General features: G+C 36.9%; 1 protein-coding gene across 2 annotated transcripts in view; it reads right to left on the reverse strand.

Annotated features, from left to right (window-relative positions):
• Positions 1–8,072: 8,072 nt before the first annotated feature.
• Positions 8,073–27,749, reverse strand: part of LRRC69 (leucine rich repeat containing 69) — a 73,400-nt gene continuing 53,723 nt past the window's right edge. For both annotated transcript variants that reach the window (XM_031439298.2, XM_010975993.3), the window contains 2 exons: positions 27,468–27,647; positions 8,073–8,183 (listed from right to left, as the gene is read on the reverse strand). In XM_031439298.2, the coding sequence (XP_031295158.1) occupies positions 8,073–8,183; positions 27,468–27,647 (291 nt within the window). The remainder of the gene's footprint in view (positions 8,184–27,467; positions 27,648–27,749) is intronic.

A 27,749-nucleotide genomic window follows, 5' to 3' on the forward strand; every position in this document is an offset into this window, starting at 1 on the left:
AAGGAAGGAAGGAAGGAAGGAAGGAAGGAAGGAAGGAAGGAAGAAAGAAAGAAAGAAAGAAAGAAAGAAAGAAAGAAAGAAAGAAAGAAAGAAAGAAAGAAAGAAAGAAAGAAAAAGAAAGAAAGAAAGAAAGAAAGAAAGAAAGAAAGAAAGAAAGAAAGAAAGAAAGAAAGAAAGAAAGAAAAGGAAAGAAAGAAAGAAAGAAAAAAGAAAAGGAAAGAAAGAAAGAAAGAAAGAAAGGAAGGAAAGAAAGAAAGAAAGAAAGAAAGAAAGAAAGAAAGAAAGAAAGAAAGAAAGAAAGAAAGAAAGAAAGAAAGAAAGAAAGAAAGAAAGAAAGAAAAGCAAGCTAGCGAGCAACACTGCTAGTATGCATTGAAGGCAGAGGCACAACGTGGCTGGGCCTCAGCTTTGTCTCTGCAGGCCTGCAGCACCATCGCTGGAGCGTTCTCGGGAGAAGACAGGTGGGGCTCAGTCACAGCCATCATATTCACTGGTGCGTGGCTGCCAGGTGTAGGTGGGGTAGAAACCTGAATCTGTATCCAGGGGCTCTACAACTTCATAGGTGGGACTGAGATTTTTTTACAGCCCCAGGCAGAGGGGACCCTTTTGCTCCACAGGTGCCTTTATGGACCTGTGCCTCTAAGACAAACGAGCAAGGAGAGGGGTTCTGGCACACAGTGAGGGCGAGGGCTGGCGCTGACTGACATTTTCTGCGAGCCCGCTTACCACACTTGGACACAGCGCTAGGGACAGCACTGACCTGATAGCATGACCACACAACTGCTACAGGGCTGGGGACTCTACCGGCACAAGTCTCTAAGGCAGACGAGAGGAGTCTGCACAGCAGGCTGAGCACAGGAGCAGTGTTTAGCACTGGGGACAGTGCTGACCTGACAGCACACCACGACCCAGGTGTGTGACCCAGAAGTCGGTAGAGCTACACTGCCAGCTCTGAGGGCAGAGAGCGTGGGGGACACCAGAGCAGAGCACTGACATTCCCATAGCCAAAGCAAGAACAAGGGCAGAGTCAACAAAGAGTACTTAAAAGCACTCCAATGCCACCTACCACACACCACAACTCAGAAACTGAAACGGGTCTGGAAGCCTCCATTCCAACAAAGTGGGAACAGACCCGGCCCCTGTCAGGTGTGTGCAACCACAGAACAAAAAGGAGGCCCCACTGAACAACCAGGGCAGACTCTGATCACTGCAACACTGGCCACAACCCCAACCAAAGGGATAATAGGCAACATACACAGAAGAAAGATGTGGCAACCATCCATACTAAAAACAAACCTCGTGACAAGATTATTAGGGGCACACAGTCTACACAGGAAGGCATCCTCTTTAAAAAAAAGAAAGAAAGAAAGAAAAAAACCTCCAAGACCACAGTAAATAACTGACACTCCGTAACTTATAATGCCAGAGAGGTGTAAGTAAAATGAAGAAGCAGAGAAACCACTCCCAGTTAAAAGAACAAGAGAAATCCCCTAAAAGCACGATCCTTTAAATAGACCTTGATGGTCTACTAGATGATGGTTTCTAAAAGGGGATGATAAAAGTACTGAAGGAAATAAAAGTGACTATGAATAGAGACACAGAATACTATAAAAAGGAAATTGAAACTATAAAGAGGAGTCAATTAAAAACAGAAAACTCAATGGCTGAGATGAGAGCCAAGCTAAAGGCAATCAAAAGCAGGCTAGATAATGCAGAGGAAAAAGTAAGTGACTTAGAAGACAGGATAACAGAAGTCACCCAATAAGAAAAGCAGACAGAAAAGCAAGTAAAAACCAATGAAAAAAATATAAGGGACCTATGGGATAATATAAAGCATGCCAACCTATGCATAATAGAGGTCCCAGAAGGATAAGAAAGAGAAAAGGGAATTGAAAAGGTATTTGAAGAAATCATGGCTGAAAACTTCCCAAACCTGAAGAAGGAATCAGATATCCAAGCACAAGAAGCACAGAGGGTCCCCAACAAAAAGGACCCAAACAAACAGACCCACACCAAGACATACAATTAAGACAGCCAAGTTTAAATATGATGAAATGATTTTAAAGGCAGCCAGACAAAAACAAAGAGTTAGTTACAAGGGTACCCTCATAATGCTTTCAGCTGATTTCTCAACACAAACACTGCAGGCCAGAAGGGAGTGGCAAGATATATTCAAAGTTCTGAATGAGAAAAAGCTGCAACCTAGGAAACTTTATCCAGGAAAGCTTTCCTTTAGAATAGAAGGAGAGATAAAGAATTTCAGAGACAAGCTAAAGTTAGAAGAATTCATCAATACTAAACCTATGCTAAAAGAAATACTGAAAGGTCTACTCTAAATAGAAAAGAAGTAGGATGATATAGGAAGGAGAAAACTGTAATCGGAAAGGTGATATCTACAAAGAGTTGCAACAGAATAAGCATGAAGATGTGAAAGAGGACATCAAAATCATTAAAGGTGGAAGAGGGGAACGAGAAAATGTCAATTTTTTTCTTTTTTTTTTTTTTTTGGTTCTTTTTAGGATGTGTTTGAACTTATATGACTATCAGTTCAAAGCAAACAGATATAGTAATGGGTTAATATACTTGAAAAACAGGGTACCCACAATTCAGAAGTGTACAATACAGTCACAAAAATCAAAAAGAAACCAAAATAATACAAAAGAAAATTGTCAAACCACGAAAGGAAAAAGAAAGGAACAAAGAAGAAATACCAAATCAACAGGAAAACTAAGTTCAAAATGGCAATAAACACACATCTATCAATAATTACTGTAAATGTCAATGTACTAAATGCTCCAATCAAAAGACACAGAGTGGCAGATTGGATAATAAAACAAGAGCCTACAATAGACTGCATACAAGAAACCCACTTTAGGGAGAAGGACACACATAGATTGAAAGTGAGAGGATGGAAAAAGATATTTCATGCAAATGGAAACAAGAAAGCAGGAGTAGCAATACTGACTTCAGACAAAATAGACTTCAAAACAAAGGCCATAAGAAAGATAAAGAAGGGTCGTATACAACGATTAAAGGAGCAATACAAGATGAGGATATTATACTTGTTAACGTAAATGCACCCAATGTAGGAGCACCCAAATACATAAAGCAAATACTAACAGACATAAAGGGAGAAGTTGATGGGAACAGAATCTTAGTAGTAGACTTTAACACCCCATTGACATCATTGGACAGATCTTCCAGACAGAAAATCAATAAGACAATGGAGACACTAAATGACACAATAGAACAGTTAGACTTGGTTGATATTTTTAGGACATTACATTCCCAAAAACCAGAATATACATTATTTTCAAGTCCATATGGAACATTCTCTAGGATAGATCATGTGCTTGGGCACAAAAGAAGCCTCAACAAATTTAAGAGGACGGAAATTATTTCAAGCATCTTTTCTGACCACAATGCCATGAAACTAGAAATCAATTATAGAAAAACAAAGAAAAGTAAAAAAAAAAAAAAAAAAAAGACCGCATGGAGGTTAAACAACATGCTACTATAAAACCAAAGGGTCAATGATGAAATCAAAGAAGAAATTAAAAAATACTTTGAGACAAATGACAATGAAAACACAACCACACAAAATCTATGGGATGCAGCAAAAGCAGTCCCAAGAGGGAAGTTCATGTCAATACAGGCCCTCCTCAAAAAAGAACAATCTCAAGTGGAAAAACCTAACCTATCACCCTAAAGAATTAGAAAAAGAAGAGCAAACAAAACCAAAAGTCAGCAGAAGGAAGGAAACAATAAAGATCAGGGAGGAAATAAATAAAATAGACATAACAAAGAAAAAAATCAATCAAACCAAGAGCTGGTTTTTTGAGAGTAAACAAAATTGACAAAACTCTGGCCAGGCTCACCAAAAAGAAAAGAGAGAGGGCACAAATAAACAATAAAAAATGAAAATGGAGAAATTACAACCAATACCACAGAAATAAAAAAAAAACAAACATAAAGAATACTATGAACAACTATATGGAAACAAATTAGACAACCTAGAAGAAATGGAAGTGTCTGGAAACATAAAGTCCACCAAGGCTAAATCAAAAAAAAAGAGACCACTTGAACATAACAATCACTAGAAATGAAATAGAATTAGCAATAAAAACCTCCCTACAAACAAAAGTTCAGGACCAGACTGCTTCACTGGGGAATTCTACCAAATATACAAAGAAGAACTCATATCAGTCTTTCTCAAACTCTTCCAAAAGACTGAAAAGGAGGAGAGTACTCCCTCCCAAACTCATTCTATGAAGCTACCATCACCCTGATACGAAAACCAGACAAAGACACTACCAAAGAAGAAAATTATAGGCCAGTATCACTGATGAACATACATGCAAAAATTCTCAACAAAATATTAGCAAACAGAATCCAACAGCACATAAAAAAGATCGTACACCATGATCAAGTTGGATTCATCCCAGGGACACAAGGATGGTTCAACATACGCAAATCAATCAATGTGATACATCACACATCCACGAAAGAAAGGACAAAAACTACACGATCATCTCAATAGATGCAGAAAAAGCATTTGATAAAATTCAACACCCATTTATGATAAAAACTCTTACCAAATTGCATATAGAGGGAACATATCTCAACATAATAAAAGCTATTTATGACAAACCCACAGTCAGCATAATACTCAATGGTGTAGCCTTCCCACTGAAATCGGTAACAAGACAAGGATGCCCACTCTCATCACTTCTATTCAACATAGTCTTGGAAGTCCTAGCCACAGCAATTGGGCAAAAAGGGAGCAGGACACAAGATTAACATACAGAAATCAGTTACATTTCTTTACACTAGCAGGAAAAGAAAGTAAAGAAACGACCTCTTTTAAAATTGCATCCAAAACAATAATAATACTAGGAATAAATCTGACCAAGGAGATGAAAGACTTATACATGGAGAACTACAAAACATTGATTAAGGAAATTAAAGATGACTTAAAGAAATGGAAACATATCCCATGTTCTTGGATTAGAATCAATATCATTAAAATGGCCATACTGTCCAATATGATCAACAGATTTAATGTAATCCCTATCAAATTACCCAGGACATTTTGTACAGAACTAGGATAAACAATCCTAAAATTTATATGGTATCACAAAGACCCCAAATTGCCAAAGCAATATTGGAGAAAAAACATGAGGCTGGAGGAATAACCCTCCCAGATATCAGACAATACTATAGAGCTACAGTCATCAAAACAGCATGGTCCTGGCATAAAAACAGACATATGGATCAATGGAACACAATAGAGACCCAGAAATAAATCCACAGACCTATGGTCAATTAATCTTTGATAAAGGAGGCAAGAACATACAATGGAGAAAAGACAGTCTCTTCAGAAAGTGGTGTTGGGAAAACTGGACAGCAGCATGTAAATCAATGAAGTTAGGATACTCCCTCACACCACACACAAAAATAAACTCAAAATGGCTTAAAGACTTAAATATAACACAAGACACGATAAATCTCCTAGAAGAAAACATAGGCAAAACATTTTCTGACATAAATCTTAGCAGTGTTCTCCTAGGGCAGTCTACCCAGGCAATAGAAATAAGAACAAAAATAAACAAATGGGACCTAATTAAACTTATAAGCTTCTGCACAGCAAAGGAAACCATAAGCAAAATAAAACAACAACCTATGGAATTGGAGAAAATATTTGCAAATGATGCAACTGGCAAAGGCTTAATTTCCAGAATATATAAACAGCTCATACAACTTAATAAGAAAAAAACAAATAACCCAATCCAAAAATGGGTAGAGGACTGAAACAAGCAATTCTCCAATGAAAACATAGATATGGCCAACAGACACCTAGAAAAATGCTCTATTTCACTAATTATCAGAGAAATGCAAATCAAAACTACAATGAGGTATCACCTCACACCAGTCAGAATGGTCATCATTCAAAAGTCCACAAACAATAAATGCTGGAGAGGCTGTGGAGAAAATGGAACCCTCCTACACTGTTGGACCATTGGTGGGAATGGCAGTTTGGTACAACAATTATCAAAAACAGTACGGAGATCCCTCAAAAAACTAAAAATAGATTTACCATATGATCCAGCAATCCCACTTCTGGATATATATCTGGAGAGAACTCTAATTCAAAAAAATACATGCACTCCAATGTTCATAGCAGCACTATTTACAATAACCAAGACATGGAAGCAACCTAAATGTCCATCAGCAGATGACTGGATAAAGAAGTTGTGGTATATTTATACAATGGAATACTACTCGGCCATAAAAAAGAATAAAATGCCATTTGCAGCAACATGGATGGAACTAGAGATCATCATTCTAAGTGAAGTAAGCCAGAAAGAGAAAGAAAAATACCGTATGATATCACTTATATGTGAAATCTTAGGAAAAAAAAAGGACACTATGAACTCATCTACAAAATAGAAACAGATTCTCAGACATAGTAAACAACCTTATGGTTACTGAGGAAAGGAGGCAGGAAGGGATAAATTTGGAAGTTTGAGATTTGCAAATGTTAGCCACTATATATATATAAAAATAGATTTTTTTTTCAAAAGCAAGTTTCTTCTATATAGCACAGGGAACTATATTCAATATCTTGTAATAACCTTTAATGAAAAAGAATATGAAAATGAATGTATATGCATGACTGGGACATTGTGCTGTACACCAGAAATTGACACATTGTAACTAAATTTACTTCAATTAAAAAAAATTTAGAAAGAAAATTTAGATTTAGAAATATGATGCTAAAAAAATGGGCAGAGGCTCTGAATAGACAATTTTCCAAAGAAAACATACAGACGGCCCACAGGCACATGAAATATGGTCAACATTACTAATTATTAGGGAAATGCAAATTAAAACCACAATGAGATATCACCTCACAGGCAACAAAAAGGCAAGAAATAAGTGTCGGCAAGGATGGGGAGAAAAGGGAACCTCCCAGCACCATTGATGGGAAGATGAATTGGTACAGCCACTAAGGAGATTCCTCAAAAAGTTAGGAATAGAACTATTACATGATTCAGGTATTCCACTTCTGTGTATTTATTCAAAGAAAACAAAAACACTAATTGAAAAATATATATGCACCCCTATGTTCATGGCAGCTTTATTTACGATAGCCAAGATACAGAAACAACCTAAGTGCCCACCAGTGGATGAATGGGTAAAGAAGATGCGGTACATATACACACACAGACACCATACTACTCAGCCACAAAACAAGACACAATCTTGCCACCTGCTGCAACATGGATGGACCTTGAGGGCATTATGCTAAGTGAAATAAGTCAGATAGAAAAAGACCAATATCATATGATTTCACTCATATGTAGAATATAAAACAAAACAAAATAAACAAACAAAACAAAAAACATAGAAACAGAGAACCCATGAGTTATTACCAGAGGGGATGTGGGGTGGGGAGGGGTGAAATGGGTAAAGAGGGTTAACTGCATGGCAACGGATGGAAACCAAACTTTTGGTGGTGAGCACACAGTGGTATACACAGAAGTTGAAATATAATATTCTATACGTGAAACTTACATAATGTTATAAATGAATGTTACCTCAATAAAAGAAAGAAAAAAGATGTTAGTGCTTCTTGGAAAATACGGGCTCAACTGCAATCATACAAATGTAGTTGAACTGTAACGCTGAAGAGTGATTCTACTTCACTTGCAAAGCATCCATAACATAAACACTTGTCCCAACCAAAGTCCTTAATACTAAACAAGGAGGGGGGTCGTCATAAAACAACAGGAAAAAATAACACTCATCTGCCCCAGTGATCTTCATTTTTCCATTTTTTATTTTGTTTTTAAGTCAACGAAGAAACGGCACACCTAGAGTTTTCTAAACAATTTAAAGGCAGACTGTGGTCCTTAAATTGGGGCCTTTACAATTAAATGATTTTTCTTCCTTTACTTAATGTACTGACAAAGAGACGAGCATGGTACCACAGGAGGCCATAATCTGACTGTGTGTGCAGAGCTCACAGGGCAAGTCCTGAGAGGCTCTAAGTGAGCTTCTTCCCTGCTCTACACTTGAGCAATTCCAAAGAGGTTAGGGCCACGTTGATCAAAACATTTATAAGAACAAATTAATATTCGAAGAGGGACCAGCTGTAGATTTCTGCTTATTTTCCAGTTCTAAAAAGTAAAGATTAAAAATAAAATTAAGGTAGTGCTCAGAAATAGTTTTGAATAAAATAAATATTAGCTTCCTCAGAGATTTCAGAACTTTGATTTCTAAAGAACACGCTAAACTATTTATGTTGGATTTTCTCTTTTCCCACAACAAATAAACAAACTTAACTAGCTAAGAAGGGCATAATTAACACTAACCAAAATCAGAGAATAAAAGATTATCTATGCTTTTATTCAAAGACATTATTAAATTGTCTGGCTGTTAAGTGTTTGGGGTGAAGGTAAAAAGCAATACAGAACACACACAAGCCTGATTCTGTCCCACAGGGATGTTAAGTGGATCAGTCAGTAGAGATTTATTGAACACCTCAGTGGACATCTCAGTTTTATCTGTCTCATGTCCACTTCCCATGATACCCTTAGTCTTCCTGATACCCTGTTCATTGCCTGCAGTGTTCATTAGGACTTTCAGTAGCTGAATTTATGCAAGCTGCCAATACATGCCTTAGGTTTTTGTACTTAAAATATCTCTAACCTTACTTCTCAATGAACAAAAAAGGCAGTTTTCAAAAACCCGATTAGCCAACTCAGTGTGCATGTCTTCAATTATTTCACTATTTGAAATAATGGCAACTTCAAATGGCACACCATTTGTATGCTTTGCAAACAACTTCTGAAGTCAGCGCAGCTCTCGGTGACAGAATCCAAAACAGAGTCACACAACTAGCAGTTTCACTGGTTGATAATGCTGCTTAGGTTTATCATTAACCCGTCATCACAGTCCACAGTGAGAGGTCTCAGCACTGTTCTGTTTACTCTCCCACAAAAGAACTTTGAGGGCCTATGTAAAGGAGCCAAGCACAGGTTATTAATCCATCCTTGAGAGAGTAATAGCCTTTCAACCCTGGTGATAAATCAGTGGGCAGCCAAAGTCATATGTAACATCCACCTTCACATCCGCCCCCAACAGTGACCATGGAGTGCTCAGAGAACACGTGGCACTATTCCAACAATAAAATGATTTGGGTGAAGATGAAAAATGAAATCTCTACAAACCTGACTTCCTTCTTAGAAGGAATTTGACTTGATCAATCAGCCAACATTTACTGAAATTCCCAATGGGCATCTTATTTTTGCATGTCAGCATCCATTTCCCATCTGCCAGCACAAAAGCCCACCTTTTCCTCTAAGGAACCAACAGTTCTCCAACGTTGGTGCAAATGTTATGAAAGAAAGAAGGCACCTGATCCCACCCCCTGTCTCAAGACATAATCATGGAACTCAGGCCCAGCACACGAGCCAAGACAGTCCAAGCTCTCCTTTCCGCCCGAAAGCTTTCCCTGGATCTACTGAGAGAGGGACGCTCTCCGTCTACTGCTGGAAGGCATAACTTAGGAAACTCTTAACTGAGAGCAAAGCCAAGACAAAGGAAAACAGAAGGACAAATTCTGGATGGTAAATTTGGATACCTGATCCAGCACGACGAAATATTCAGCCAGTCCCATCCCTGGACCTTCTTCACTACTTGAATTAGTGTGTGAGCTGGGTTCTTTAACTTAGAACTGAGAGTTCTGATAAATTACAGGCAACCTAAAACCTGTACCACATTAGACAAAGTGTCAAGGATGCAAAGATACATAGCAGATAATTCCTGCCTCTAAGAATTCTTTCAGCATCTAGCTGGAAAGATAAGACATAAACATAAAAAATAACTAGAAACATAAGGCTCAACCCAACACAGGTTCTTCTATATGGGAGCAGGGAAAGGAGACACCACCACAGGCTGCATACTAAACCAAGAGTTCACAGTGTAAAGAAACAACGAGCTCGGTTTGGAAGGATGACTAAGATGTAGCTACCTCTAGAGGACACGAAAGGACATTCAGAGAAGGTGAACTACAAGAGCAGAAATTCAAGAATGTGCATTTTGTATTGGGGAAACAAAACAGTATAAACAACAAACAGACCATAAAATGTTGAATTGTGGGATAGCAACAATAAAGATACTAGTCAGGGATAAAAAGAATTCCTAAGTAGTTGTCCAATGATAGACATATGACATATTTTAAATCTACTCTACATGAGATCATATTGATTAATTACATTATAATGGCTAGTCTTTTTGAATTAATGTTCCTTCTGGATATAAGCCCAGGAGTGGGATTGCCAGGTCATATGGTAAGTCTATTCCTAGTCTTTTGAGGACTCTCCATACTGTTTTCTACACTGGCTGCACCAAACTGCATTCCCACCCCCAGTGTAGGAGGGTTCCCTTTTCTCCACAGCCTCTCCAGCATTTATCGTTTGTGGACTTTTGAATGATGGCCATTCTGACCGGTGTGAAGTGATACCTCATCATAATTTTGATTTGCATTTCTCTGATAATTAGTGATATTGAGCATTTTTTCATGTGTCTATTGGCCATTCGTATGTCTTCATTGGAGAATTGCTTGTTTAGGTCTTCTGCCCATATTTGGACTGGGTTGTTTGTTTTTTTCTTATTAAGTCATATGAGCTGTTTACATATTCTGGAAATCAAGCCCTTGTCAATCTCATCTTTTGCAAATATTTTCCCCCATTCTGTAGGTTGTCATTTTGTTTTGCTTATGGCTTCCAATTGGGAGTTTAAGATTTGCAGATACTGACTGGTATATATAAAATAGATAAACAAGTTTATACTGTATAGGACAAGGAAATATACTCAAGATCTTGTAGTAGCTCACAGTGGAAAAGAATATGAAAATGAATATATGTATATTCATGCATGACTGAAGCATTGTGCTGTACACCAGAAATTGACACAATATTATAAACTGACTATACTTCAATAAAAAAAGAAAGGAGACCTCTCAAAAAACATTAAAAAAAAAAAAAACTAGGACAAAGACTAGAGTCATGAACCAAGAGGAGAAGGTTAAGGAAAGACAAGCATAATTCAACAAAGTAAGCATGGCCGTACAGTTATTCAATTTTCTCTGTCCAGTTTCTCCATGAGGTGAAAAGTTTATAATAGAAACTATTAAAAGCATTTTCTATTTCCATTGTGGTTTTAGCCATTTTCCCTTGTGTCATTAAGAAACTGTATGGGCAGAGTTTGGCTTGGCTCTTGTTGGAAGCAGGAATGCAAAGTGTCTGTATTCCTCATTCCCATTCTTGGGGGTATTACTGTTTAGTTAATTATAATAGAGTGTTTTGTTTAACTTTCTAGGAGCTTATTTTTCCAAAGAACATTAAATATGAAACTGCTTGTGATTATTCTCTGACTTAATAATTACTATTTCTGATATAATATCTCTCATGGCTATGAATTGTGTCCTGGAAATTTTACTGAGAAAAAATGGACTTAACATAATTTCTTGGTAACATACTTTCCCATCTAGTCATTGATTGAACTCAGTAATTTTCACATGAAAAGAAGAAAGTCACTAATATCTGACTTTTGATATCCATTTAAGTTCTCATCTCCATTTGTGGCATCACCACCTGTGGGACATACATCTCTACCAGTATGACATATGTCCATTTGAAATAAGCGTGTTACAAAGGAGTAATGACACACACCCTTAGACATCTCTTCACAAACCTCAATTAACAAAACCTCACAACTCTGTCAAAGATAATTACTGCTTCGGTCATTGTTTACAGATAGAAATTGAAAACCTGAAAGATCCTTTTTGTCAAGCCAAAGTGAGAGAAGAGGAAAAGGAGCTGGTCTATGATTAGACGTGATTTTATTTCTTTTTAGCAAAAAGCTTTAAAATGTAAAATGTTATACTAAAGTCTCATTTTTCACTCTTTACTATTTACAATGAAATGCACTATTTCCTAAAGCAAATAAACATATGATTACAATCCTCTCCCTATTTTAGGGAAAAGTAGTTTTGCTCTTTAAGTTTAAATATGCATGTTTACTAAGTTTTATATTTGTTGAATGGTGGAAACCAGAGATTTTTTTTAAATCTTTCAATATATGCCTAAGAGTTAATCACTACCATATTTTAAACTTTGAGAAATCAAAAATTATCAAAATATATAATTCTATCACACAGAATAAAGTAAAGCTTTGGATAAGGTTTCAATATTATCTAAAGAACAAAGAATAGGATGGTTTCCTTTTTTCTTGGGAAAAGTTATCATGGTAGGCAGGATAAAGGCTCCCCAAAGATGTCCGGGTCCTAATCCCTGGAACTTGTGAATACACATGTTGCCTTACATGGAAAAAGGAACTTTGCAAGTGTGATTAACTATCTTGAGATGGGGAGGTTATCCTGAATTATCCAGATGGACCCAATTTCATCACAAAGATCATAAGAAGTAGAAGGAGGCAGAAGAGAAATTCCAAGTGATGTACTGTGAGGACTGGATCTGCCAACACTGGCTTTAAGGATGGAGGAAGGAGACCGTGGGTAGCCTCTAAAAGTGGGAAAGAGTGGTAAGAAAGCGGATTCTCCCCTAGCATCTCCAGAAAGAAATGCAGCCCCGCAGACACCTTGATTTTAGCCCAGTAACACTCATTTTGGACTTCCGACCTACTACACTGTAAGACAATAAATTCTTGTTGTTAAGTCACCAAGTATATAGAAATTTGTTACAGCAGCAATAGAAAACTAACACCAGCAGCATGTTCCAAATTAGCAGGACCATGAAGCATGACTGTGACAGCCCCTCTCCCCTCTATGGAACCAAGACACTCTGGAGCTAGAAGAGATTTTGGTCTAATTACTTCACTGTCCCAATGAGGAAACTAGTCCAGATACAGTGAGAAGGAAGGTGACTTGCCTTAGGCCTCATAGTTTGAGGCAGAGACATGACTAGAATCTAAGTTCACTATATTCTAGGTCAGCTTTAGTCACGGTATGCCTCCCAGCTTCCTTCACTAATGTGGGGTTTTGATTATAGTTTAGTAATAATTTGCAGAACTTTTTGGAAGAATGAGAAGTTGTTGGAAAGTGGCACATATTTTCAAATAAAGCATGGAAGGATACTGTTTTGCTGTTCTGATCTGTTTTCAACTGATGGTTAAATGTTTCACTTGAATTATCCATGCGTCATTTGAAACTCATCATGTCTAAAATGAAACTTGAGAGAGAGGGTACAGCTCAGTCGTAGAGTACATGCCTAGCATGCATGAGGTCCTGGATTCAGTCCCCAGGACCTCCATTAAATAAGTAAATAAACTAATTACCCCCAAATAAAATGAAACTTGAGGTCTTCCCTCCCAAATCAGCTCCCTCTGGATCTTCTGGCTTTCCCTTTGACACCCCTCTGAGGTTTCCCATATCTGATCAGTTGCTAAGTTGCTGTCCTTCCTTCCTCATGGTGCTTCCTTTCCTTGTATTTCCACTGATACCCCTTGTACCTACCAGGCAACCACTCTAACAGGTCTCTGTTCTTCAAACTCCAATTAATCCAGCACAGGGCTGCCAAATGATTCCTTCCAAAATACGTCTTTCTTTATATCACCGACTTGTCCCCACACATTCAGGATCCTGTTTCCAAACAGGATCAAGTTCAAACTCTTTATTCTATCCTTTGACTGGTTCGTAGAATTTGACCCCATTTGTTAAAAATAATGTCTCTTGCTCCCATTCTTCAGCCACAAACCAGCTTAGTTGATTCACTGCCCTGTGAACATGACTCGTTCTCCTCCATTTTGCTCCCTTCTCCTAAAAGATCGTCTCTGCTTCCCTCTCCGTGTGTCTGAATTCTAACGACATCAAAGCCCCGTGCAAGCTCTGCCTGGGCCCGCCCTAGGCCTGATGACACACAGCCCTCTCTCCTGACACTCTGAAGCCCTAAAGTGGTTGGTCTCTGCCATTCATTTAACATTTAGTTTTTTATACCTACAGATTTACAGATTTAAAGTTTAAACGATTCCATTTTAACCATTTGGGACAAACTAGATCCCCTGCTTGTTTGTATTGTACTTAGCACCCAGAGTTTCTTGCTTAAAGCAGGCTCTCAAATATTTATGGAATGACTGAAAATAATTTTAAAAATCCAAGGTGGACATTCAGAATGACACTTCCTCCATACCGTCAGTGATAAGCACCAGCGATGAGCACTCCTGTAAAGTTAACCACTCCATTTAGGAAGTGCGGCCATACATTCAGATTTGCCTGGGACATTCCTGGCTTCCTGCTGTTTTCCCAATTACTAATAATGTCCACTTAACCACCGGCTTATCCCTTTGCCACCCCTTTCCAGACAACTTGCAATAATAATAATAAAATAATAATAATAATAATAATAATAATAATAATAATAATAATAATAATAATAAATGTCCACGTTCACTGTCAAAAGCACCTTGGCTTAGATGATACATTACACACGGTCATTCCACCCTTAGGGCAGTTTAGGCTGTAGTAAAGGGCAGAAACCAGAAAGGAAATCCTGCCCATGTTCCAGCTAAGCAGCATTCTCTCCACTACAGAGTGATCCTGCTTGTGCACCACCATCTCTGCATAATCGATGTTCTTTGAATTTCACGTGGGAGGTACAAACATTTTGGTGATGCACAGCTTCACATAAATGTGCTGAAGCTGAGTCTGTACTTATTATTTTTTAGAAGAAAAAAAATCATATATATTGAATACAACTGTAACTCTAGCTAGCAGTTTAAGAAACAAAAGGGGCAGTTCAAGAAAGGGAAAACAATTCAATGAATTCCCATATCAGAAGTAATCAAGACGCAGTGTGTGAGATCATTTATACTATAATTGCTTTGCTATTTTCTGAATAAAATAGTAAGAAACATTCATGCCATTTCAATTTTTTGAACGATAAATACACATTGCTTTCATGAGTGTTTAGAATAAGAAATGTGATGTCTTCTGATCATCTAAGTGTCTAACGTATTAAATTAACTAACCACTACATAAACGTTTTAAAACCTACGTTCAAAAAAAATAAAAAAAATAAAAAAAATAAAACCTACGTTCATTTTCACAGCTGACTGGTTGAAAGGATCAGTTTCATAAATGAGTGTCAATGGTATCTAAACAGTAATAACTTTTTACTGCAAAGTAAGATTTCGCTAACTAATGAGCAAGATTATTAAACGTAATCTTATATTATGTTTCATTGCTGGCAGCTCGTCATAAAAAGGGAGTTAAGGCTGCAATTTTTCATTTATTTTTATAAAGTTGATTAGCGTCTTCACTCATTTGCAGTAAAACCGACTCAATCTAACCTCTTCTGAGAGTAGTTCTCATTATATTACATCATTCAGTACAGGGTAGAGAGTTCATTTTCCAAACTGTCCCCTCCCTAAACTCTTCAACTTTAAAGGAATCTAGGGAAATGATAAATTCAACTAATGTAACTATGAGACATGAAAACTATCAAATGCGTATCTTGGGCACTGGATCACTCAACTGTTTGGAACAAATTTTAGGAGACTATTTAGGTAACCTCTAAGTCATTCGTTCAAGTATGGCACAAGTTGGTAGTTACTAAAAAGGATTAATTTTTTGCTGTTTAGAAGCATTATTATCACTAGTAGCTAATACTTAAATATCAATTACAGTGAAATTATTGGTAATTCTGTAATTGCTAAGGACTAACTGAACTCAGATGTCAAGGGCTAAAACTTTGAGAAAAAGGCAAAAACATCTGAAGGAAATATGGTAAAAGTTAGTATTTAAGATGGAGTAAAATTTTTCACCAGCTATTTTACAATCCTCATCGCTCTATTTTCTAAGATAAGCATGACATACTTTCACATTCTCCTGAACAGAAGCAAGAACAACTTGATATTTGGTTGTCTTTAGGATTTTTTGTATCAAGAATAAAGACCCATTCATCATCAGGTGTCTCCCTCCTTTGTGCTGCTGTCAGGTAACAAATCCATCCGAGACAGAACATTCTGTAAAGCACAGCAGGGCGACCAGACATTGGCAGTACCAAATTAGGTTCTTCCTTCATGATAAAGTGTTTACTCTAAAGGTCAGCATTCTCTAAGTTTAGTTCCTAACAAGGTAAGTTGAATTTTTTAATAGAAAGGGAGTCTTCTAGGAAAACTAGTTTTTTGTACAATCCCTCTCTACTTAAGTGGGAATACTGCATGAAATCCTAAATGTATACAAAAGCAACTTTTTACTAATGTGGTTAACCTGATTACATCCCTTAGTATTTTGTTCATGTCCTCACTTTAGAAACAGGGAACTAAATAATCCCATTAAAATAACATTGTGATTGCCAAGCACCTGGTAATGTATATTCCAATCTAATTTTTTAATCCAACTGTTAACAGTTTTTAAACATCCTTATGCTTATTTAGCATAACTTATAAATTCATACTATACACTTGGTCTAATTCCACTATCATATAATTTTTTCACTGTCATATACTTGCTGTTAACTTGCTTAACTTTTCCAATTATTTTAAAGATTAGAATCAATGGTTAAATCTGAGCAAACAAGTTTTCTTTTCAAAATTGTCTTCTGATTTTCTAACACTCACATGTACTTTGCCTATAAACTTATCTAGGCATATAATTCTAGACTTTGAGTGAGTTTCTCTCAGTGCTTTGAAGATATTATGCTATCTTTTTCTGGCATCTGCTTTCAGTCCACTGTCATTTCTTTATAGGTGATCTATTTTCTTAAAATCTTATCTTTAATTCTAAATAGCTTCTCTTCAGTAGTATACATTTTTACCAAAATGTGTCTAGGTATGGATTCATTCTTATTTCTTCTACTTGGCACTCAGTGTACTTTTTCAATGTGATGGGTCATGTCTTTCTTCAATACCTGAACATTTTCTGCCACTAACAAAATTCACACCCAGGTCTCTCATTTATTTTTTTTAACCGTTATGTCTTTAGTTTATTTTTTTATTGAGGTATAGTCAGTTTACAACGTTGTGTCAATTTCTGGTGTACAGCACAATTCTTCAGTCATACATGAATATACATATATTCATTTTCTTACTCTTTTTCACCATGAGCTACTACAAGATATTGAATATATTTCCCTGTGTTATACAGTATGAACTTGTTTATCTATTTTATGTATACCTGTCAGTATCTCCAGATCCTGAACTCCTAGTTTATCCTTTCCCAACCCCTCCCCCCTGGTAACAAGTCTGTATTCTGTCTGTGAATCTGTTTCTGTTTTATATGTAAGTTCATTTGTCTTTTTTTTTTTCAAATTCCACATATGAGTGATATCATATGGTATTTTTCTTTCTCTTTCTGGCTTACTTCACTTAGTAAGTGAAGTAAGCCAGATATTCTCCAGGGACATCCATGTTGCTGCAAATGGCATTATATTATCATTTTTATGGCTGAGTAGTGTTCCATTGTATAAATATAGCACAACTTCTTTATCCAGTCATCTGTCGATGGACATTTAGGCTGTTTCCATGTCTTGCCTATTGTGAATAGTGCTGCTATGAACATTGGGGTGCAGGTGTCTTTTTGAATTAGGATTCCCTCTGGATATATGCCCAGGAGTGCGATTCCTGGGTCGTATCATAAATCTATTTTTAGTCTTTTGAGGAATCTCCATACTGTTTTCCACAATGGCTGCACCAAACTACACTCCCTCCAACAGTGTAGGAGGGTTCCCCTTTCTCCACAGCCTCTCCAGCATTTGTCATTTGTGGACTTTTGAATGATGGCCATTCTGACTGGTGTGCGGTGATACCTCATTGTAGTTTTGATTTGCATTTCTCTCATAATTAGTGATACTGAGCATTTTTTCATGTGCCTGTTGGTCATTCGTATGTCTTCATTGGAGAATTGCTTGTTTAGGTCTTCTGCCCATATTTGGATTGGGTTATTTGTTTTTTCCTTATTAAGTCAAATGAGCAGTTTATATATTCTGGAAATCAAGCCCTTGTCAGTTTTATCTTTTGTAAATATTTTCTCCCATTCCTTGGTTGTCATTTTGTTTTGTTTATGGTTTCCTTTGCTGTGCAGAAGCTTATAAGTTTAATTAGGTCCCATTTATTTATTCTTGCTTTTATTTCTATTTCTTGGGTAGACTGCCCTAGGAGAGCATTTTTGAGATGTATGTCAGACAATGTTTTGCTTAGATTTTCTTCTAGGAGGTTTATTGTGTCTTGTCTTATGTCTAAGTCTTTAAACCATTTTGAGTTTATTTTTGTGTATGGTGTAAGGGAGTGTTCTAGCTTCATTGCTTTACATGCTGCTGTTCAGTTTTCCAACACAACTTGCTGAAGAGACTGTCTTTATTCCACTTGCCTCCTTTGTCGAAGATTAACTGACCAAAAGTTTGTGGGTTCGTTTCTGGGCTCTCTATTCTGTTCCATTGGTCCATATGTCTGTTTTTGTACCAACATTATGCTGTTTTGATTACTGTAGCTCTGTAGTATTGTCTGAAGTCTGGAAGGGTTATTCCTCCAGCCTCATTCTTTTTCTTCAGTGATGCTTTGACAATTCTAGGTCTTTTGTGATTCCATATAAATTTTAGTATGATTTGTTCTAGTTCTGTGAAATATGTCCTGGGTAATTTGATAGGGATTGCATTAAATCTGTAGATTGCCTTGGACAGTGTGGCCATTTTAACAATATTGATTCTTCCAATCCAAGAGCATGGGATATCCTTCCATTTTTTTAAGTCTTCTTTAATTTCCCTAATCAAAGTTTTATAGTTCTCCATGTAAAAGTCTTTCACCTCCTTTAACCATTATGTTTTAACTCATGCTATAATCTTTGTCACCCTGTTGCAGTTATTGTAATGCACTCAGACATATTTACTTGATAAAAATGTATTCTTACTTCCCTTTTAATTTTTAAAATAAAATTATATCGATACCAAATACCTTTCTTCTCCTATTCTTTCTTCAATCCTTATTGTTTCTCCAGTGGTAACTGGTGTTAAGCTGTGCACACATGAACACACACGTGTGTGTTCTGAGTATGTGAAATCTTGAAGAAAAATTCCACATATCTGGTCTGAATACCAGTGGTTCTGTGTTCCACTCCACACGTCAAGAGAGGAAAAGCCCCACCTCTCTTCCACATAGTAGCCTTTTAAATATAAGAAGGCAACTACTGTGAATAATTGTAAAACCATCAATCATTAAATATATTTACACTTTCTCTTATGGTCAAAATAAAAATGTGCATGCTATAGCACAGCAAAATGTGACCTGAAGGTGGTATCAGGAGCCATAAACTAAAGCCCTAATTCTGTGATTTCATAGATTTGAAACTTATGAACAAGCTACCTAACTTACTTAGTTGCCTCACCTGTGAATGGAGACAATAAAACTAAGTCATAAAGTTAATACGAGGATCAGAGACTCTTGTTACTCCAATGTTACCTCCTCAGGAAAGTCTCCCTTAACCCTCCTGCTGTAGGGTGAATGTTTGCGTCCCCCACAAAATTCGTATGTTGAAATCCTCACAACTAACATACTAGGAGAGGGACCTTTGTGTTCAGCAGAAGAAAAAGTGAGAAAATTCTATTTCTTGCACATCTGTGTTTTATAGCGTGAAAATCTGCAGCCACTCCACCTGGCTTTGCCCCTCCCCCACTGACTGCATTTTCTCATTCTCTTTTGCTGACTCCAGCTTTTGCCCACCTCTTAAACACTGCTGTCCTCAAGGGTTCTATCCTTCTGACCTCCTCACTTCACTGTGTAAGTTTCTCCTGGCACTCTTCATCCCCATGGCTTCACGTGTCACACTTACAAAAAGGATCTTTAAATCCATATCACCAGCTCCAACTTTTCTTTCTCAAAAAAAAAAAAAAAATCTCATCTTGCTACTCCACGACTTCAGCAACTGCAAGTAGCTGTCATGGGCTGAACCGTATGCACCCAACATTCGTATGTTGAAGTCCTAACCCGCAGTGCTTCGAAATGTGACTGTAACTTGGAGGTAGTCTTTTACACGGTAATTAAATTAAAATGATGTCATTAGAATGGGCCCTAATTCAATATGACTAGTGTACTTACAAGAAGAGGAAATTGGGACACAAATTTTTTTTTAACATTTTTTATTGATTTATAATCATTTTACAATGTTGTGTCAAATTCCAGTGTTCAGCACAATTTTTCAGTCGTTCATGGACATACACACACTCATTGTCACATTTTTTTCTCTGTGAGTTATCATAACATTTTGTGTATATTTCCCTGTGCTATACAATGTAATCTTGTTTATTCTACAATTTTGAAATCCCAGTCTATCCCTTCCCACCCTCCACCCCCCTGGTAACCACAAGTCTGTATTCTCTGTCTGTGAGTCTATTTCTGTCCTGTATTTACGCTTTGTTTTTCTTTGTTTGTTTGTTTTTGTTTTTGTTTTTTAGATTCAACATATGAGTGATCTCATATGGTATTTTTCTTTCTCTTTCTGGCTTACTTCACTTAGAATGACATTCTCCAGGAGCATCCATGTTGCTGCAAATGGCATTATGTTGTCAGTTTTTATGGCTGAGTAGTATTCCATTGTATAAATATACCACCTCTTCTTTATCCAGTCACCTGTTGATGGACATTTAGGCTGTTTCCATGTTTTGGCTATTGTAAATAGTGCTGCTACGAACATTGGGGTGCAGGTGTCATCCTGAAGTAGATTTCCTTCTGGATACAAGCCCAGGAGTGGGATTCCTGGGTCATATGGTAAGTCTATTCCTAGTCTTTTGAGGAATCTCCACACTGTTTTCCATAGTGGCTGCACCAAACTGCATTCCCACCAGCAGTATAGGAGGGTTCCCCTTTCTCCACAGCCTCTCCAGCATTTGTCATTTGTGGATTTTTGAATGACAGCCATTCTGACTGGTGTGAGGTGATACCTCATTGTGGTTTTGATTTGCATTTCTCTGATAATTAGTGATATTGAGCATTTTTTCATGTGCTTTTTGATCATTTGTATGTCTTCCTTGGAGAATTGCTTGTTTAGGTCTTCTGCCCATTTTTGGATTGGGTTGTTTATTTTTTTCTTATTGAGTCGTATGAGCTGCTTATATATTCTGGAGATCAAGCCTTTGTCGGTTTCACTTGCAAAAATTTTCTCCCATTCTGTAGGTTTTCTTCTGGTTTTACTTCTGGTTTCCTTTGCTGTGCAGAAGCTTGTAAGTTTCATGAGGTCCCATTTGTTTATTCTTGCTTTTATTTCTTTTAGGAGAAAATTTTTGAAATGTATGTCAGATAATGTTTTGCCTATGTTTTCCTCTAGGAGGTTTATTGTATCTTGTCTTATGTTTAAGTCTTTAATCCATTTTGAGTTGATTTTTGTATATGGTGTAAGGGAGTGTTCTAGCTTCATTGTTTTACATGCTGCTGTCCAGTTTTCCCAACACCATTTGCTGAAGATACTGTCTTTATTCCAATGTATATTCTTGCCTCCTTTGTCGAAGATGAGTTGACCAAAAGTTTGTGGGTTCATTTCTGGGCTCTCTATTCTGTTCCATTGGTCTATATGTCTGTTTTGGTACCAATACCATGCTGTCTGATGACTGCAGCTCTATAGTATTGCCTGAAGTCTGGGAGAGTTATTCCTCCAGCCTCTTTCTTTCTCTTCAGTAATGCTTTGGCAATTCTAGGTCTTTGATGGTTCCATATAAATTTTATTATGATTTGTTCTAGTTCTGTGAAATATGTCCTAGGTAATTGGATAGGGATTGCATTAAATCTGTAGATTGCCTTGGGCAGTGTGACCATTTTAACAATATTGATTCTTCCAATCCAAGAGCATGGAATATCTTTCCATTTTTTAAAGTCTTCTTTAATTTCCTTCATCAGTGGTTTATAGTTTTCTGTGTATAATTCTTTCACCTCCTTGGTTAGATTTATTCCCAGATATTTTATTACTTTGGGTGCTATTTTAAAGGGGATTGTTTCTTTACTTTCTTCTTCTGTTGATTTATCGTTAGTGTAAAGAAATGCAACTGATTTTTGAACGTTAATTTTGTAACCTGCTACCTTGCTGAATTCTTCAATGAGCTCTAGTAGCTTTTGTGTGGACCTTTTAGGGTTTTCTATATATAGTAACATGTTATCAGCATATAATGACACTTTTACCTCTTCTTTTCCAATTTGGATCCCTTTTCTTTCTTTCTCTTGCCTGACTGCTGTGGCTAGGACTTCCAGGACTATGTTGAATAGGAGTGGTGATAGTGGGCATCCTTGTCTTGTCCCAGATTTTAGTGGGAAGCTTTTGAGTTTTTCACCATTGAGTACTATGCTGGCTGTACGTTTGTCATATATAGCTTTTATTATATTGCGATATGATCCCTCTATACCCACTTTGGTGAGAGTTTTTATCATAAATGGGTGTGAATTTTATCAAATGCTTTTTCTGCATCTATTGAGATGATCATGTGGTTTTTGTCCTTTCTCTTGTTGATGTGATGTATTACATTGATTGATTTGCGTATGTTGAACCAGCCTGGGACACAAATTTGTATAGAAAAAAAGACAGTGTGAAGACACGGGGAAAAGACAGCCATCTACAATCCAAGGAGAGAGGTCACAGAAGAAACAAGCCTCTGACACCTTGGTCTCGGACTTGTTAGCTTCCAGAACTGTGAGAACATAAATTTCTATTGTTTATGCAACTCAGTCTGCGGTACTTTCTTATGACAGTTGTGACAAGCTAATGCAGTAGCTTTTGAAATTAAGTTAGAACTTTACACACAAGAGTCATCTTGATGGCACACCTCTCTCTAACCTCAACTCCCATACCTCACATTCAGTGAGTTCCCGGTACTCACCGTGCAATTTATTTGAACAATGTTACCTTTGAACAGGCAGCCCACTCTCCTAAAACACCTGTCTACTGGTTCTTTATCTATTCTGATGTCTCCCTATCATTCAAAGCACATCTACAAGCAATGCCTATTAAAATAATTTTAATGTGTATTATGTATTCTTCAAGTGCAAAGCACAGTCACTGTGCTAGGCCCCAGGGACAGACCAGAGAACGCCCTCATTTAATTGAGATTCCTTCTTCTCACAGCACACTGTGCACACCTCCATCATAATTCCTACCACAAGAATGTAATCATTCTCTCCTGTCTGATAGCTGTGATTTTTTTTTAATCTACCTTGTTGAGGATCTGCTGTGTGCTACCTTTATTAAGTACCTGCTGCACGAAGCACTGTGCATTACCTCCTGTATCACTCATCTAAGCCCTGTGAGATGGTACTATTTTTATCCCAATTTTCAAATGAAAGCTTTGCTTCAAAGGGGAAATTAAGATGACACAAGCATTAAGTGGTAAGGCTGGTCGTCCAGCCCAATTTGTCAGATTCCAATCACCTTACTATACCACTTCTCCCAGGAGTGTGTGAGTCTCTGGAGGGTCAGAGCTCTGTATCCCCAGCCCTTAAAGGACCTGACATAGTAGGAAAAATTAATAGTTTAAGTGGATAAATAAATGATGATAGAATAAAGCTCATTAACATGAATGCCTTACATTTAGTTGAAGCAAAGGAGGAACAACTGAGTTGAAAGCATAGAAAAGATAGTCTAGCATGTCTGATTAAGAAGTTCCCTCCCCAGAGCCTCTGCTTAGAAGCTTTGTGAACTTGGCCAAATTACTTCCATGAACCTGGTTTTCTCATCAGTGTCATGGGGTTATTCTGACATTAAGTATTCCAGGTGAGAGGCTTAGCACAATGTCAGACACACACTTAGTACCATATAAGTTTTCTCTTTGGTTACTATTATTAGGTTGCAATTTCTCTACCTGAAATGAGACTAGCAGCTCATCAGATGATTTTGAGAGGGAATCTGTCTTTCTTTCCCAAGAAAGATGTTCATTGGGAAAAAATGAACATGGCAACTTGTCCGAGGTGTTCATGTCACAGCCAATGAAAAGTAGAGTGTTTTGGAAACTGCTGCCAAGTCATATGACATGTGTTATACTCATTAGTGTCTCCTGAATATAACAGTCCATTCCAGATGGTAATGTGAACAATTCACAGATACGTTACATAAGCGATCAAGATTACAGATTTATTCTCATCTTGAGAATTGCATACAATTCTATTTTAATTTTTCCGCTGATGATCTCTCTTTTCTCTTGGTGTTTAATGTCCAGCTGGTTTTGACTTTTAAATTTCTCCTCAACCATTATTTCATCTCGACATTAGCCCTTATTGGCAGCAGCTCTGCCAGATTCTTCTCTATAATACATTTGATGTAACACATCACTAACCTAATAAAACACAGGAGTAAGTATTAAAATCCAGTTCTTGTATTCATCAGTCATTCTGAGGAATGAAATATGTACCAAGCACTGTGCTCAGCTCTCTCTGATAAGAGTTGCCCATTCCACCCACTCCTATTCAACACAGTACTGGAAATCCTAACTAGAACAGTCAGGCTAAAAATCAGATAAAAGGCTTCCAAATAGAAAAGAAAGCAGTAAAACTGTCTTTGCAGACGATATGATCTTACATATAGAAAAACCTAAAGACTCCTCCGAAAAACTGCTAGAACTAATCAACAAATTCAGTAGTTGCAGGATACAAAAGCAACATACAAAAAACAGCTGCATTTCCATATACTAACAGAAAGTATATGAAAAATAAAGAAAACAATCCCACTCACAATGATGTCAAAAACAACAAAGTTCTTGGAATAAATCTAACCAAGGAGGTTAAAGATCTGTACACAGAAAAGTACAAAACTTTGACAAAGGAAACTGAAGAAGATACAAACAAATGGAAAGATATCCCATGTTCATGGATCAGAAGAATTAATAACATTGAAACATTCATGTTATCAAAAGCTATCTATAGATTCAGTGCAATCACTATCAAAAGTCCAATGAATACTTTTCACATAAATAGAAAATACAATCCTAAAATCTACATAGAGCCACAAAGGACCCCAAATAGCCAAAGCAATCCTGAGAAAGAAGAACAAAGCTGGACACATTACACTTCCTGATTTCAAACTATACTGCAAAGCTATAGTAATCAAAACAGTACAGTACTGGCATAAAAATAGACACATAGACCCATGGAACAAAACTGGGAGCTCAGAAATAAACCCCTGCATTTATGGTCAACTCGTATTTGACTAGGGATCCAAGAACACACAATGAAGGAAGGATAGTCCCTTCAGTAAATGGTGTTGGGAAAACTGGACAACCACACGCAGAGGAATGAACTGGATCCCTATCTTACACCACTCACAAAAATGAACTTGACATGGATTAAAGGACGGAAACTGTAAAACTCCTAGAAGAAAACATGACATTGGTCTCAGCAGTGATTTCCTGGATATGACAGCAAAAGAAGTAAACATAAGTAAGTGGGATTAAGTCAAACTACAAAGCTCCTGCACAGCAAAAGAAACTCAACAAAAATGAAAAGCAACCTAAGTGATGAGAGAAAATATTTGCAAATTATATATATGAGAAGAAGTTAATATCGAAAATATAAAGAGAACTCACACAACTCAACGGCAACAGATCTAACAACCTGATTAAAAATAGGCGAAGGAACTAAATAGACACTTTTCCAAAGAAGACATACAAATGGAAAACAGGTACACAAAAAGGTGTGGAACATCACTAACCATCAGGGAAATGTAATTCAAAACCACAATGACAAATACGAAAACAAATATATGTATGTTCATGTATGACTGAAGCATTGTGCTGTACACCAGAAATTGACACAACCTTGTAAACTGACTATACTTCAATAATATATATACACACACACACACAAAAAAAAAAAAAGACATGGGAGCCAGCTTGAAGGTGCTCCTATCAGCCAAATCTGGGATAATCTGAGAAACAAAATGAAGAATGATATTAATAGGTTGAAGCTTATCAAATAGAATAAGAATGCATCTGCCTATACTGATAGAAATGAATAAATTCAAAATTTGATAAAGATTGAGACAGTCTCAAATATCAACTACACAAAATACTTATTACTGAGGGATAAACAGTAAATTTACAGTGAAGAAGCCTAACAGACATCGCCTTAATCCACTGATCAAAGTAAGCATCATCAGTGATGGAACAAATCACAACTATGTAACATCTGATAGGATTCAGTACGAAGACAGCCTTACCTCTGTGATACTTCTGCCCAAGATGAATAACCTGCCTCTAAACAAAAGGAAAGATCAGACCAACCCAAAGTCTTTAAAATGGTCATGAAAATCAAAGAAAGATGGAGGAATTTGTTTTGGAATAATACAACTGAATACAGAAAAGAGCAGATTCTTTTCCTATAAAGAGCATTTGGGAGACAACTGGCAAAACTTGAATGGAGTCTGAAGATTATATGTTAGTATCTGTGTTTATTTCCCAAAAAAGAGAAAAGAAAAGAAACCCACAATGAGGTATCACTTCACACCAGCTAGAATGGCTGTTATCAAAAAGACAAGGGGTAACAAGTGTTGGCGAGAATGGAGAAAAGGACCCGCAGTGCGCTATGGGTGGGCATGCAAACTGGTACAGCTACTATGGAAAACAGTATGCGGGTCCCTAAAAAATTAAAAATACAACTACCATATGATCCAGCAATCCCACTTCTTAGTATATAGAAAGAAACTGAAATCTGAATCTCGTAGAGATACCTGCATTCTCTTGTTCACTGCAGCATTACTCACAATAGCCAAGATAAAGAAACAACTTGAGTGTCTGTTAACAGATGAATGGATAAAGGAAATACTATATACATATATATTATATATCACACACACAATGGAATATTATTCAGCCAAAGAAAATAAGGAAATTCTGCCATTCATGACAACTTGGATGGACATTGAGGGAATTATGCTAAGTGAAATAAATCAGACAGAGAAGGAAAAATATTGCACATTATCATTTATATGTAGAATCTAAAAAGACAAACTTAGAGAAACAGTAAAGTAGTGGTTACCAGGGGTGGGGGGTGGGGGAAATGGGAGATATTGGTCAAAGGACAAAAATTCCCAGTTTTAAGATTAACAAGTTTGGGGATCTCCTATACAGCATGGTGATTATAGCTAATAATACTGTATCACATATTTGAATGTTGCTAAGAAAGTAGATCTTAAGTGTTCTCATCACAAAAAAGAAATCATAACTATGATAGGATGAAGACAGCAGCTGATACTACGGTGGTAAATCACTTCACATTTATAAATATATCAAATCAACACATTGTACACCTTAAACTTACACCATGTTATGCGTCAATTATATCTCAATAAAGCTGGGCAGGGGGACAGTTATATTATCACAGAAGTCAATTCTTAGTTACAAACATAGTATTAGTCAACTTAGATGAGGACAAAGAATAAGAAGAGGTCTTATGCTCATATTCACACAAAAAGCACCATTTACCTTTGATGGAGGAAAAAATTCAACGCATTCCAGCCATATGGTTAAAAAGGACCTTCCACATATTGCACATTTCCTTCCCTGAGAGATCATGCTCCTGACTTGCGGGTACCATTCTATGGCTCGCGTTAGGAAATGATTCTTTTCTGCTAGCTGATTCATTATAAATCTTGACGTTATTTCCTAGATTAAAAAAGAACATGGTTCCTCAGATTATTTTCAAAATAACTACTTTATATCACCTTGATTCCATTTCACTAATTTATAATTTTTGGCGTATTCCTC

Source organism: Camelus dromedarius, chromosome 20 (assembly GCF_036321535.1).
Source record: "Camelus dromedarius isolate mCamDro1 chromosome 20, mCamDro1.pat, whole genome shotgun sequence".
Lineage (NCBI taxonomy): Eukaryota > Metazoa > Chordata > Mammalia > Artiodactyla > Camelidae > Camelus > Camelus dromedarius.